Below are 15,449 nucleotides of genomic sequence, written 5' to 3'. Positions count from 1 at the left end.
TTCTGTCCTTGGTTACTCCTGCTGAAAGCCTTTCAGGACTTCCTCAGCCTGCTCAGGAATCCTAGGAACCAGCAGGTACTACCTAGGCCAGGGGTGTCAAACATAAGGCCCATGGCCCAAATGCTGCCCCTACAAGCAATTTATCCATCCCCGTTACAAATTGGCTCTCCCAGTGTGATAATTGGGCTCTCTCATATCTCGAAAATACAAATCAGATTTGATGTCACTTCTGGCCCTCAGCAGGTTACATGATTGCTAACTTCGGCCCTCTGTATGAAATGAGTTTGACACCCCTGACCTCGGCAGTTCCCCAGAAATTGCTCTATAGGTTCTAGTTTAATATATTCCTACCCTGAAAATTGTAGGGATACCGTCTCATGTGTGATTTCTTTGAATTCCCTCATGTATCGTACGCCTGTGTTTTTAATGAATCCGAGAGTTAAATTGCCATTTGCATGTCAAACTTCACCTACAGATTTCTCAGTGCTTTTTTGTTTTTCAAAATTCTGAAGCTTGAATTCCAAAAGGTACTGTCTGTTCACAGTAGCAGAAAATACACAGGAATGTAATCCATGATAGTTAACTCTCTTCTGGCCCCCTCAAACACCCTGCATGTTCCCTTATTGTCATTAGACCGCATATTGAAAGCACACAGCCTGTATCCAGGTGGTGCCATTGTGTTGTAATTGTTAGTGTTGGATTTAGGAGTAGGGCTTAAGAATAAAACGACCAATATTATTATGCCATTGTACAAATTGATGGTAAGGCCACATCTGGAGTATTGCATACAGTTCTGGTCTCCACATCTCAAAAAGGATATAGTGGAACTGAAAAAGGTGCAGAAGAGAATGACCAAAATGATTACTGGGCTGCAGCACCTCCCTTATGAGGAAAGGCTATAGCATTTGGGGATCTTAAATCTAGAAAAAAGACACCAGAGGAGGGACGTGATTGAGACATATAAAATCATGCATAAGGTGGATAGAGGGATGTTCTGTTCCCTCTCGCACAACACCGTAACCAGGAGACAACCACTAAAATGGAGTGGTGGGAGAGTTGGAACAGACAAAAGAAAATATTTATTTACCCAGCGTGTAAGTAGTCTGTGGAACGCCAGATGCAAAGGAATGATAACAGAATACAGGTATTTTTGTCTTGTGTCCTTCCTGAGGTATCTGTGTAATACAGGAAGCTGGAATAGATAGGCCTTTGGCCTAATCCAGCAGAGCTTTTATTACAATTTGGTCTTGGGTCTCCCCATTCCTGGTTTAATATCTGCCACTGCGCTTCACTGCACTCTATTTTCTGCTTTTCTCAGAAGCATTTGCTGCAGTTGGTAGGCCAGAGTCTGCTTTCCTATCTCTCCCACACCCTGAAACTGTCTTCAGTTACCTTGAATTCCCAAAAGTGAGACCATCCCCCCTTGTTTTCTTATGGGCTCTCTCTGTGTCTTTCCCATATTCATTCCGGGTACGGTGATGCACAGCAACCAGTTTTTGCACCATGTGATAGCAGAGGCATTGCTGGGAAGTAGCTTCTACTGCTGATTGTCCCAGACAGCTCTGTGCCCCAATTTCCTGGGGAAGCTGCTCCCCAGTGCAAGGCTCTGTAATCACAATGTGTGAAAACTGGTTGCTGTGCTTGGGAATGGTAACACTTTGTCACCGCCATGCTACGCCCAGATTGAATATTACAGCTGGACAGAATTTGGAGGCCCCTGTGCTAAAGGATAAAGTGAAGCTTGCTATTTCTCTGCATGTTCACTGCATTCCACCACCACCACCCCCAATATTTTATCAGAACCAGAGTTCTAGAAGGGTTTGCCTTGCCACCTGTCAAATGGTCATCAGTATAACACAAATGCATAGAGCAGTGGTTCTCACCGTTTTTAGCCCGGGACCCACTTCTGAGAATGACAATCTGGGACCCACCAGAAGTGATGTCATAGCCAGAAATGACATAATCAAGCAGGAAGTGACATCACTGTGTCAGAGCCAGAAATGATGTCATCAAGCAGGAAGTTCTTGTCTAGAAACTCAAACTGTAAATGACAAGAGACAGTATTCCAGCTAAGAAGTTTCTTACAATTCTCCCTGCCCTCACTACCATTGCTATCAAGCAAAAAATAAAACATCTGGAACAAAATATATTTGTGTATTTATTTACTACTGTTTTTATTTTTGTCTTTATTTACAAAATCTCAAGCTACTTCTTATATTGTGCTTGAAACTAACAAACATTGATGCGGTTATTGATACTGTGCCCAGCACTAGCCAGAAACAAGTGCACCCTACTCAGGCACCTCAATACAAGAAGTAGCTTGAGCTTTTGTAAATCATGGAAAAACAGTAGTATCCCCCTCAGAAGAAAGATAAGCAGGGACGCTTCCCCTCATCTCCCCCAAGCCTAAGCACATCTACTCAGAATTGACTCCCATTATTGGCAATGGGACTTACTCCCAGGTAAGAGTAGACAGAATTGCAGCCTAAGAGAAGTAAGAAGAGGGGAAGGGTGCACGTCAAATAAGCGGCTGGGGGAGCAGCACTCTCCCTGGGTGCTTTCTCCCCCCCCCACATGTCAGGCTTGCCCTCTCTCCTCCCCCCTCCCAGGTGCTCTCTTGGCAGCCAGGCAACCAGGGATCCCCCCTCACCCCAGCAAAGACATAAAGAGAGAATGTGCTAGCCAGGGCAGGAAAGGGTCATTGCTTCCAGGTGATTTCAGAGAGGGAGAGAGGTTGTGATGCCAAAGCAGGCTCACGAGAGGGGAGATCACGCAGGTCTACCTCTACTCACCCAAGCCCTGTGTTCAGGTCTCCACCTACACTCTCCAGCCCAGTCCAGCTGGGGGGGGGGGGAGCTGCTCTGTCTTGCAACCCCGAGGCAGCCCATCCCATCAAGGCAGCCAAGCTGACAAAGGTTGGTGGAGAGAAGCCTGGCTGGCTTGTCCATGTCTCTCCCGGTCCTTCTTTGCCTTCAATCCAAGCCTGCACTTCGCAATTGGCCCCCCTGAGGGAAGCCTCCAAGTGCAGAGGGAGGTCCAGCTGGAAGGCAGCAGCACGCTTTCTCGGGAAAAGCGGCACACTGCTTTCTTTGCACATGTGCAAGCTGCTCTTAGTTACATCTCAATGCTGGGAAGCTTAAAATGGCAATGCCCAGGCTTTGCCCACTTCCAAAATGGTGCCACCTAGGTCTTTTGCCATCTTCCAAGATGGCTGCTGCCAACTTCTCACGACCCACCAGAAATCGGATCACGGCCCACCAAGTGGGTCCTGACCCACAGTTTGAGAACCACTGGCATAGAGGATAGGGTTTAGCAACAGCTATTGGCCATGGTAGTTGAATGGAACTTCCAGGTTCAAAGGCAGCCTGTCTCTGGATACCAGCTGTTGGAGAGCAGTAGCAGGCTTTTGCCTTCATACCCTCCTTGCAAACTCCCTGGAGAAGGCTGGCTCATTCATGCAACCAACTGGATTAGTTGCCTCAGGCATTAGATTGGTCAGGGGCGTCCACCTCCATTTACCTACTCACATGCATTGCCCCTCATCCTGCTTGTAAAGAAGGGAGAGTCAGAGTGTAGAGGTTCCTCTTCCATTCCCCCTTCTTTTACAATCAAGGTAGTAGGCAGAGCAGGGACTGGCACTCACTTGCTAAGGGAGGAAGCATTCAGCATGCTGCCTCAGGTGTCATGATTCTGAGGAGGTCTTGGGTTGTCCTGTCCCCTGGTCTGTACACAAGGCAGTTGGGATGAGGAAATTCTATGTTTGAGTGCACTTCTTGCAGCTCAAAAACTCCCAGCACATAGAAAGCTAGCATATCAGGCTGGAGAGAGATGGCTTTGTTTTATTTGGTCTAGGTCAGGAGACACTGGAGAGAAAAGGGGAAGAGTCACTGTAATGTAGTGATTAGTGTATTGGATTAGGACTGGGGATATCAGAGTTCATGTTCCCACCCACTTTGAAGCTCACTCAGTGAGCTTGGACCAGCCACCCTCTCTCTCAGCCTAGCTTCACCTGATTGTTGAGGGTAAGGCAGAAAGGACTATTCAAGATACCCTGAGATCCTTGGTTAAGGGGGGGGGGCGGGTGTTAGAAATTTGAGAAACAAGTAATTAAGTAGGTGACCAGACAATGATTATCTTGCTTGTGCATGACCTTAACTCCTTCCAAGGACCACCTATGTCTAGGCCAATGAGACAGTAGAACAGGGAGTTGTGTCTCCTTCCTAAATCTCAGGTCTAGCATCATGCAAATAGATTTTCCTCCTTTGGTCTAAAATGATCTTTTACTTTCTCACATTCCTATCTTATCCCATCCTGTTCCGCCTCTGACCTGATTTTTGCTTTTTCCCTTGGCAACTTTATATAGCCATTCCCATACATGAAGTGACTCCCTCCAGATTTTTAAAAAACATCCCCTGGCAAGAGAATGAGAGAGCATTACATGTCCTGGGGCAATTGAAATGGGGGAGAATTGGTTTAGATTTGGTTAATAATGAGTCTTAATCCTATCCAAATAGGCAACGGCTATTACAAAAAAAACTTTAGACATGATAATGTGCCTAATTCTAATGGCACCAAGTTTGTAGTTCATCATAGCAACCTTCAGTCTCGCCTTCTATGGTATCCTGCTATGGATGGTGGTTCTGGCACAGCATCTAGTGTGGCTGAAAAGGTCGATTCGGGAGTGCCAATCCCTTCCACACTGGGAGCAAGTGCAGTCTGTCCCTGGTCTGTCTCCCTGGCTGTGGGCCTTCCTTCTTTGCCTCTGACTGTTGGCCAAGTGTTTCTTCAAACTGGGAAAGGCCATGCTGCACAGTGTCCAGGGAGACCAGGGTTCAAGCCTTCCTGGTGATCTTGGGCCAATTTCTCAGCATATCCTACCTTATGCTTCCTTAGAGAGAAGGAGCCATGTACGCTAACCTGAGCTCCTTGGAAGAAGGGCTGGAACAAAAACAACATTTGTTGCTGTGTCTGCTTTTTCTTCCTCCTTAATGTCATGGGATTCGACGTCTCTTTCTCTCCCCCCCCCATTGCCTCTCAACCCACCCCATCTCTGCTTCCTGCTCCCCCAGCCTGCTGTCCCCTGACAAGTTGAAAGAGCCTAGCTAGGAAGTGGGGTTGCACTTGGCTGTTTCTTTCTCTCTCTCCATTTTTTTGCTGTGCTGCGAGGAAACCGTAGGCCATGAAGGCCATGATACCAAAATAGAACGGGGAATTGGCGGGGGCGAGGGCTGGAGGGAGGTGGTTGCAGTGCAGCAACATGGCTTCAGCTTTTCCTCCCCTCCCCTTCCCCCTCCTCTTTTCCTGGCACAAATGGAAAATGTGTGCCCCCTGCCTGGCATCCTGAGGCAGAGGGTGATGGCTGGCTGTCTCACTGCCAAGTCCGTTCAGACAGCGTTCGAGCCCTGCTGTCTTGGGAGAGGCCTGCCGTGTGTGTGCCATCCGGCCACAGCAGGCCACTTCCCCTTGCCGGGCTTGCTATGGGGCTTTGTGTAAGTGATTGATTAAAAAGAAGGGGGATAACTGCAGCATCGGGGGGGGGGGCAGGATGAAGCACAGAACACAGATAGTCTTTTGCAACTGTAAAATGATAGTGGGACAGAGGGGATTTTTGGGCTATTTTTTTTTTAAAGTAAATGGTGGCAGCAACAGGAGAGGGGTGCTCTGCCTTCTCCACTGCCAGCCGTTCCTTTCCCTGCTCTTGACTTCTGACCCAGCATATTTGTATTCTCTTGGCCTAACCAAGAGACACATGGCTGCAGGAGAGGGGTGATGAGATAATAGTGGTGGGTGGGAAAGAATTCAGCATCCCCTTCTGCCTGCTGCTTTTTCTTTTTTCTTAGTTTTCATTAATTGGGTTTTTTATCCCACCCTTCCTCTAAAAAAGTAAAGGCAGTGTGCCCAGTTCATTCTCTCTTGCTTTCTTCCCCACCTCCATTTTATCCTCACAAGAACCCTGTGAGGTAGGCTTGGGCTCAGTGGTGGTGACAGGCCCAAAATTCCAGCTCTGTATCAGACCCAGGTTGTAATGTTCCTATTGCATTCTTTTACTGCCGCATGGTGAAGGGGATTGGCCAAAGTTTTTAATCTACCCCTAATATAAAATATTGTTATTGGGTTGGGTATTTCCCCCAACTGTAGTATTGATATTTTAATAGAAATTGCTTTGGGTCACTACTGAGAAAAAAGTAGGGTAACAGATCTTTAACATAGTTTCTGGCTTCATTTCCAGCAAGGTAGAAATGGAACCACAAATTCAGTGTGTTTCTGCTCAGTGGCATAGGAAATCTCCTTCTGTGAGGCAGAAACTATATTTGTCTACCTCACCAGGCTGTTGTGCGTACAAATGACACTGGGGTTACAAAATATGGTTTGCACATTGATAGAAATCCTTGAGAACCAGTGTGGTGTGGTTAAGAGCATTGGACCAGGAGCAGAGACTCAGGTTCAGATTCCTGCTTGGCCATGAAGCTCACCAGGGTGACATTAGACTGAGGAGTTGGTGACTGGCCCAGCACATCTCGCAGGGTCGTTGTGTGGATAAAGGGGAATTGCTGTGTATGCTGCAGGAAGGTTGGAATATAAATTAGCACCCCTTCACTCTGCTTGGGTCTTCTATGGAAACCTCTGTTTCCTAAAGGTTTGGGGGATGTTATGTAATGGTTAGCACATTGAACACAAGAAGTTACCTTATCATAAGGTGGACCATTGGTCCCTACAGGCCAGCACAGTCTTCTCCAGTTTAACACAATCTTTGGAAGTTCTCCCCAGTCCATGGTACCTAGGATGCTTTAAACTGGTGGTTCTAAGGCTCGTACTAGAAACAGTATGTTTTTAAGGAATCACCTTAGATGTGCCCCTTCTCTGAGATTAGAATCTTCCTGAGTTGGACTTGGAGCAGACCTGGGTTCAGATCCTGCCCTTTGCCACAAAACTCGCTGGGTGACCTTGGGCCAGTCATTCATCCACAGACTGACTGACTTATAAAAAGCATGCCACCCTGGGTGCTGTCGTTCAAAGGTGAGATGCAGATGTGATCATAGCGATTATCTCTGCCAGAGTGTGTGAAACTTGTCCCACTGCCAAGAGATCTGAGTCTAGTGCCCAATGAAGAATTAAATCACAGTCTGGGCTGTGCTGCTTCAGGCTGCATGTGGGGGATTGCATTATTGAATCACTCCACATTCCTTGCATGTAGAAAACTAGCATGACATGGAGGAGGTTAAGTGAAGAACATTAAACATCTTTAGAAAGACTGCTCTTTGCAAGCATTCTGTTGCTCTCGGTGGCCAACCATATGCCTCTAGAAGTCCACAAATAGGGCATGAAGGACATGCATTGGGCATGCAAGATGTGATGGGTTCGGCCCCCATCTGCCCGAAAGCTGATGATCAGCGTTCAGTGGATCAAATCACAGCTCAGCCATAAGGTGACTTGACGTCAGTCACCTCTGCATCCTCTGCCACTGCAACTGGGGTTGATTAATTGCTGGCCTACCTTATTGAGCTGTTGTAAGGAGTGTGCATGTGTGTGCGCATGCGTGCGTGAAGTCCTTTAACTATTGTGAAGTGCTACCGAATTTCTAACTGCTCTGGTGGATTCTGGGAAAGCTTTTTTGAAGCAGTGGGGGGGCAGCCTTGACATATCCTCCAAAGTGACATATCCAGCCACAGCAAAGCAGCTCCCGAGAGGCAGCGTTGGCGTCAGAAGTAATGCTTGATTCTCTTCTTCTTCTCCTCCTCCTGCCCCCCCCCCCCACAACTAAGCTTGGTTCTTGTGGTCAGGTCAGACCAACCTACAAACAATGCATAAGAGGCCTTCAGCTCACAGCAAGCACCGAAGGCCACCCTAAGGAGCAGCCAGCCTTCCTCTTTCTGGGTGTTCTTTTTATATATTTTTATATCTCTCTTCTGTTTCTATCCTCTCTCCTGTGATGCCTTTCCCTCTGCGCACGCTGGCCTAGATAACGCTTGTGAAACTGGCAACCAAGCTGGCAACCGCCTCCTCCAGGCAAGAGGGGGAGAGAGAGAGAGAGAGAGAGACAGGGCAACCAGCAAACTGGGCCTGTCTTTGGAATGCAAAAATACCACCTGCGGGGTGGGGGTGGGGAACAGCATGACACAACATTTAAAGGTGCATTGTGCAGGATGAGTGTGTATCCTAGGAGTCTGTATATTCTTCACTTCCTCCCACAACCTCTATCCAAGGTTACTGTGTATTCTTTGCACACTCCACTCCGTTACTCCCCCCCCCAACCTAGCTCATATCTCTGAGTACTTTCATACTATTGTTCTTGTTCTTTTACCCCATTTTCCCCATTCAGGGTCTCCCTTGCTACCGTTTTCTGATGCCTGTCTGCCTCCGATTCTTATCAACCACCAAAGCTGTAGTCACTACCTCCAAGGGGAAGCTCTGGGGAGTCAGACAGATCGGGTTGGAAAGGGGGGGATGGAATCGGAGCAGGGAAACTGCATTCCATTCTCTCTTCTGTCTTCCTCCTCCTTCCCCCCTCCAATCCCTTGTTTGTTCAGTTGGCTCCAGCTGAAGAGAGACTGAGGGGGACATTGAGATCAGTAGTGACAAAGTTGGGGGGGGTGAAAGTGCTGAGCTGTGCAGAAATCCTTGCCACCCTCATGCACACACCTGCAGGCTGGCCCTTGGGGGATTACATTTGTCATGGGGATGAGGGAGGGGGCAAAGTCCCCTTCCCGGATTCAGTTATTTGTGCTTGAGTCTGTGTGTTCAGCCTGCCTAATGCCTAACTTGCAAGAATAGGTTGCGTGCCTGTAACTTCTTAGCCCAACTCTACCCCTGTTGCGTGTTCTGAGTTATAATCTGCCATATAATCCTAGCTACCTGCCACATCTGTCAAGCCTAAATGTAAAAAAATGATATGCCTCTGAACATATGCAGAGTGCTATTCCCTCATTGTTTAATCAACCTTACGGCTTAGACTAGGGAATATTGTATATTTTAACTGCATTAAAAAGCACTCTGTATATGCAGACTTCCACACACTCTTCAGAATGGTTCCGATTCCTCTGCTGGACCAGAGATCCAGGGGCTATATAGTCCACCATCCTGCTTCCCAGTGATCAACCAGATGCCTCCCAGAATCCCACAAGCAGGGCACAAGGACAACAGCCCTTCCCTGCAATTGCTTCTTTCCAGCAACTGGTATTCAGAGGCATAGTTCCACATAGCCATGATGATAGCCAGCATATTGGGCCAGTTAACACAATGCCCAGAGAGTTCATGAAAGCATTTGCTCAAGTGAGCTGTGGGGCAGATACTGTTGAACCCCTTCTCCAAGGTGTAGTTAATTTACACCAGGATAAGTATTGCACAAACATGAAATTTTCAGGATATTCTCTGTCCAAGAGATATCTGTGTTCATTGTATGTTTGTCCAATGTGGTATGTGTGCATTTTGTCTATTTGCGGTGGACAGTAACTTGTTCCATAGACCACTGTAAGGGAAGTGAATCATTTTAACCATGGGGGCTAGCAAAGATGGCTGGGACCTTTATAAGGTGGGCAGAGATCAAAACCAAGAGTGGGACAGCCAAGATTGGCGCACATTCTTCTCTCCCACATCAGCTTGAACCCAGATTCCCTGTATTGCCCTTAAATTCCATATGTGGATCGCCTGAAACATGAATACCAGCAAGACACCTGGTAGAAATGGGAGGGGAGAGTGGCAGCACAGGGGGAAGTTTAGATCTGTCCGTTAACTAGTTCCTCTTGCTGAAACTCTGTTTCTTCACACTGTAGGGTAGAAGAAAGAATTCTCTAAACAGGGCCTCTATGTGGGGAGGGCAGGTTGCTCTCGCCTCTGTGCAGATGCCTGGGATTCCTTTCTGCCCACTTGGGGGATGGGGGGGTTAGGAGGGGAGATGAGGCCTTAAAAGCATCTGGAAGGGGTTTTGGCAGAAAGGAGAGAAGGAAATGGAACCCAGTAGGAAGATTGTGGAGGTGTGTGTGTGTGTGTGTGTGTGTGTGGAGCTTTTGAAATGCTGTCCTTTTCTAGTGGGTAGCAAGAGGGAAGCAAAGGGAGATGATGCATTTATTATGTCAGTGACTGTCTTGATCCTGAAATCGTCCATACCTTAAATATACTTTGGGGAGTATGTTTGGGGAAAACCAATGGGCAGGAGGTCCACAGTGGAAGCATTGGAGCATTTGTTGGATCTGCTGACATTCACAACTGTGCCAGCTTTGGGGCAACATAAGACTCATCTTGCACTGCGCCCTGCTGGCCAGGGTAGAACTGTTTAGTGGTGCTGCCCAGCCCATCAGAGTCGGATTAACGCAAGGCTGCCCACATGATGCGGCACCAACAGTGCCGCTTCCCTATTATGTGTTACAAGTCTGCCAGTGTGATACCATAATTCATGACGTCAAACAGATCTCCCTGTTGTGAGGGGCTTGGGGGTGGGTTTTCTTGTCTTTCTCAGCCTGTCCACAAAGTATCGCTGGGGGCGTTCACACAATTGCAATCTCCTTGGATGAATTGCTCTAGAATAAACGCCACCCCCGGCTCCTGTCCTCCCTGTCACCAGCGTGGGTTAGTATTGCCCTTTTATGCTTAAGGACACAAGATCACTTAGTTAATTCTTAACACACTTGGCTGGTTTTGGCCCCGTAGTCGGGGTGAGGGGTGGGGAAAGAAAGGGGAATAGTGTGGCTCTTTTCCCTTTTGTCTTTTGGTGTACATCTGTGTAATGATCTTTCTTTCTTTCCCACTCTAATTTTGAGTCAGTCTTAAGCTACTGAGAACTAACTGTGATGTAATAAGGGCAAAACCGAGGTTTGAGTTATGAACATCTCTTTTCAGGCAATCTCAGCCCCTGTATCCTTTTTTTTTTTTCCCTTTCCAGTGTAGCATTTCTGCTCTTAGGGGATTTTTTTTTGTTAGTACTATATAGTCTCCTGTATGAGTAGAGTGCTTTACAGAGAATGAGATGCCATGTCCCTGCTCCTGTGGGCTTACACTCGAGAAATAGACTCAGCAGAGGATTGGGGGGGGGCGGAGAGTTCCCCAGAAAATGTGTGCACCAGGTCTTTATGGGGCTCTTGGAAACCCTACAATGCAAATTGCATCTCCCTCCCCCCCAACCCCAGTGACACCAAGGAGAAGGAGCACTCGCGCTCCACGGCCAAGTTTGTTATTGAGTGGGTTCCTTTTTTCCTTTTTCTCCGCCGCTTCAGCCCCATCTCTATAAATGTTCAATTGTTCACCCACCCACGGGCTGCTAAAGCAAGCGGGAGAAAAAAAGCACCCTCTGCCGCCTTTGACGGCGAGGAGTGGGAGGCAAGAAGTCAGGAGTGAAATTCTGTTCTCCTCAGAAAGGGGAAGTGCTTGAAACCTGGGGGGGGGGGGAAGGCGGCAAAAAAACCCATGCCAGAACCTTTGTTTTCCTGGTCTGCTGCTGCTTCTGCTTCCTGTCTCTGTTGCCATGGAGATAGAGGCCCTACTTCTACGTTGCTTCTCCCCCATGCTGAGGGCAGTCTCATCTTCTCGCCCAGCGCTAAGCTGCACAGCCAGCCCTTTCAGTGTGGGGGGGGGGAGAGGACTGGGGGTGACCATTTTGTGCCCATGGAAATCTGTAACTCTGTTAACCAAGGTGCTTATGGCTTTGGGTGGCCATCTTTGATTCACCAAGTTCTCCCCTTCCACTTGGACTCTTACGTTCCATTACTTTGAATTACAGAGGAACCAGTCACTTTAGCTGCTGTGTTAAAAGGCTCGGGGGGCAGAACTGTATGGCAGAAGCGGGGGAGCTTGGACCTGGAGGTTGTGGACTTCATTCAGGGACCCCCCCTGCCTGTTCCCCCATAATCCAAGCACTGTGTCCTGTCAGAACAGAAACAGAATGGAAAAGCCATCTTTTTTTGGGAAAGCGTGACCATTGGGACACCTTGCCCTTCTCTGTCTACTAGTGGTCAATCTTCAGAAAGGCATATACAGTCCAGAACTTTCTTTGACCTTCCATTCTATCCTAGGCATATTTATTCAGAGTTCAGTGGCACTTACTCCCAGGTAAGTGTGCATGAGATTTTGCCCATTAGAAAAGAAAGGGAACCTTACTGGATCAGACCAGAAGTCCATTTGTAGAGCATCACATTTGTGCCCCTGCTCCCCCCTTAATTAGTATTTGCATAATTCTATAAACCAGTGAGTCGTTCTCAAACTTTTTAGCACCGGGACCCACTTTTTAGAATGATAATCTGTCAGGACCCACCAGAAGTAATGTCATTAACCTGGAAGTAATGTCATGGCCAGAAGTGACATCATGAAGCAGAAAACGATTTAACACCCCATATGACAAAATCAAATCAAATTAAGTAGATTAAAAGTTTACAGTAAGTCAACGTTTACAAATTTATTTATTTTAAATACATTTCAAAGCCCTCTAACCCTCCCAAGCAGTTGCTGATCTGTTCCCCCCCCCCCCCAAAATTCTCCAAACATCCTAAAGGATTCAATCCTATCCACACTTACCCAGGAGTAAGCTCCATTGACTAGCATTGTTAAAGCATATACAGAGAAACCTGTTAAAAGTACAGATCTGTAACATTTCCCCAAATGTAGTCACATACCATGGTAGCATCAAGTCGAATATATTAAAAATAAAATACATATTCAAATGAATGGGGACCCACCTGAAATTGACTTGTGACCTACCTGGTGAGTCCTGACCCACAATTTGAGAAACGCTGCTGTAAACCATTCAGATGTGCTTTCTTAAGCATCTTTTTTTCCTTTCAGTCCCAAATGCTTTCCTCTCCTCTCATACAAAAACTACTCCGCCCCCCCCCCCCCGGTAATTTTGGTTGCCCTCTTCTGCACCCAGTGCTTCTGAATGGGGTAATCAGAACTGCACACAGTGAATTCGCTCTTGGGGAGGGGTCACCTGATAATCAGAAATTAGGAGGATTCTGGGTGTTCAGTTCCAAAAGCTTGAGCAGCCTGCATTCCCTCTTCCAGTCACCCACCTGGTGGCCCGTGTATATGGGAACTGGTGTCTCTTGATTTTGTGCACTTGGACAACTGAAGCCTTGTATCGCCTCTGCACAAGGACATTCTACCAATTGTAACCTTTTCCATCTAGCCTTGTTTGTTTTCACATTTTTATACTATCCTTCCTTCAAGGAGCTCAGGGTGATGTACATAGTTCCTCCCCTCATTTTGTCCTCACAACAACCCTGTGAGGTAGGTGAAGCTGAGAGATAGTGACTGGCTCAAGGTGACCCAGGAAACGTCCTGGCTAAGTGGGGATTTGAACCTGGCTGTTCCAGGTCTGAGTCCAATTCCCAAACAATTATACCATTTTAAAGTTTACTTAAAGACTAGATTTATACGTGTAACTTTTCTTGTCATCCCCTTAATTTTGTTTTTTTTCCTCTTCCTGCTTCTAGGCGATCGCTTGCGGCAGACAGAAAACCGTGCCACTCGCTGCAAGGTGGAACGCCTGCAACTTCTAATGCAGCAGAAACGGTTGCGCCGGAAGGCTCGACGTGATGCCAGGGCACCCTACCACTGGCTGCCGAACCGCAAGTCCAGTCGCACTAACAGCAACAGTAGCGTCTCCAGCGAAGGCAGCCTGGATCTAGATTTTGAAGACTCTGTCTGGAAGCCAGAAGTCAAGGCGGACCTGAAATCTGAATTTGTTGTAGCATAAAAATCACGAAACCTCGGGTTGGTAGGGGGAGGGAATCAAGGTATTGGGGGCGGGGGGGTTGAAAAGCAAAAAGACAATTTAGTAATAATAAGATTTTTGGTCCGTGAAGCAAAGTTTTGGGTGCTTGGTCATAAGGACTTTGGTTGCTGTGGATTTCATTAGGCAGACCTCCTCTTCCGGTTCTCTTGAGGCGGACGAGACGTCTTATCGGAGCAGTATTTTCGGACTCGGTTCTGGTTTTTTTTAAGAACTGAAGTGGTGTTGGGGCAGGACAAGAGAGCAAACAAGGACGTTCCTTCCCAAGGAGAAAGCTCGAAAGGAAGATGGCGAACCCATATTTTTAGGTTTTTGTGTTCTTTTTTTGTTGCGGTTTAAGAAAGAGGGCCCTTCAAACGGCTGCCTTATACAGATGACAGTGACAGAAAACGCACCTGGAAAATGGAAAGGAACTGGACTTGAGATGCACGGAACCAGAAGAGATGAGGACTTTTTAACCCCTGACTTCCTGATTTGATTTGATTTTTTTTTTCAGGGATGGGAGGGGAAAAAGAGGGGACCTCTTTGTTGTGTATCGAAAGCTGCTTGCTTCTCTGTGAAATTGGCAAGGGTGTACGTTTTTGTTTTTTTTAATTAGAGGCAGTTATCGTGAGAAGCTTCCTCTTTTTTTTTCCGGTGACTTCTGTGTAACGGGAAGCCCTGTGCATTTTTCAGGCTAAAATGGGAGGACCCGAATTGGGGAGGGTGGGTGGGTGAAAAGATGGATTTGAGGGGGTGTGTGTGCGCGCGCATGTGTGTATGTGTGTCTGATTTCTCCCCCTTGACATGTAGCATTTCTCAGCTAACTTTTTGATCTGTCAAATCCAAACCTCCCCCCACCCTATACTCACTACCACATGTGTTTGCATCATGACGACTGCATGCACTTTAGAGGTGTGACTTGTGAAGGGATGATGGAGCTCATGAAATGCTTTGTATGTCCCAAAATATTGGGGGAGGAACAAGGGGAAGAATGTGCTATCTCTCTTCCCCTCCATGTCTAGCATTGTTCATCTTTAATGTGAGATGTTGACTTAATATTTTTTAAATTATGTGCATTATAATTCAGACAGGTTATTGGAGGTTGATTTTTTTTTTAAAGAAAAACCTTTTTTTATCTATGATAGTGTGAGAGTGCTAGATCGGTGCAGCAGAGTTGAGTAACCTGTTAGTAACATACCGTGTCCCTGTAGAAACGCCTGCTTAGGAAACCCTGAGTAGCTTCTAGCCAAAACTAGGTTCTAGAATTCTGTGCATCCTCTGTACTGACTCTGCCACTTCTCCCAACTGTTAGTGTAAAGATAGTTTTGCACTCTGTTCTCACCAGTTGTGGCACAACTATCAATGGGTTACTCGTGATTTTTCTTTTCCTTTACTCTGGTGTCAATGCATTCCTTCCTGTTTGGCAATATAGATCTTACAACAACCATTGTTGCTGACCCCTCAGGCTATTTTTTCTTGTGACACCCAGAATGTAGCAACACCCTTAACGTCCCCTGTTGCCCATCTCTTCCACCAACTATGTGACATTCACACCTCTGGCTGCCAACAGATTTAAGTGCATCTCCCTATGCTTGCACACACAGGAATACAAACGTAACTCACTGTTGTAAACTTTTCTTTTTTATATTTCTCCCAATTCTCCATATCTTTTTTTAAGTGACACAAATCAGTATCTGGTTAAAAGATTAACTTGGGGATTTTTAAAATATATATATATATTTATAGAGTC

General features: G+C 46.8%; 1 protein-coding gene across 2 annotated transcripts in view; it reads left to right on the top strand.

Annotated features, from left to right (window-relative positions):
- MIDN (midnolin) overlaps window positions 1-13,693 on the top strand; it is a 43,826-nt gene extending 30,133 nt beyond the window's left edge. For both annotated transcript variants that reach the window (XM_066636129.1, XM_066636130.1), the window contains exon 8: window positions 13,419-13,693. In XM_066636129.1, the coding sequence (XP_066492226.1) occupies window positions 13,419-13,681 (263 nt within the window). In that variant the 3' untranslated portion in view covers window positions 13,682-13,693. The remainder of the gene's footprint in view (window positions 1-13,418) is intronic.
- Window positions 13,694-15,449: the final 1,756 nt, after the last annotated feature.

The sequence above is a fragment of the Tiliqua scincoides genome, chromosome 8 (assembly GCF_035046505.1).
Source record: "Tiliqua scincoides isolate rTilSci1 chromosome 8, rTilSci1.hap2, whole genome shotgun sequence".
Lineage (NCBI taxonomy): Eukaryota > Metazoa > Chordata > Lepidosauria > Squamata > Scincidae > Tiliqua > Tiliqua scincoides.
This window is presented reverse-complemented; position numbering and strand designations above follow the sequence as displayed.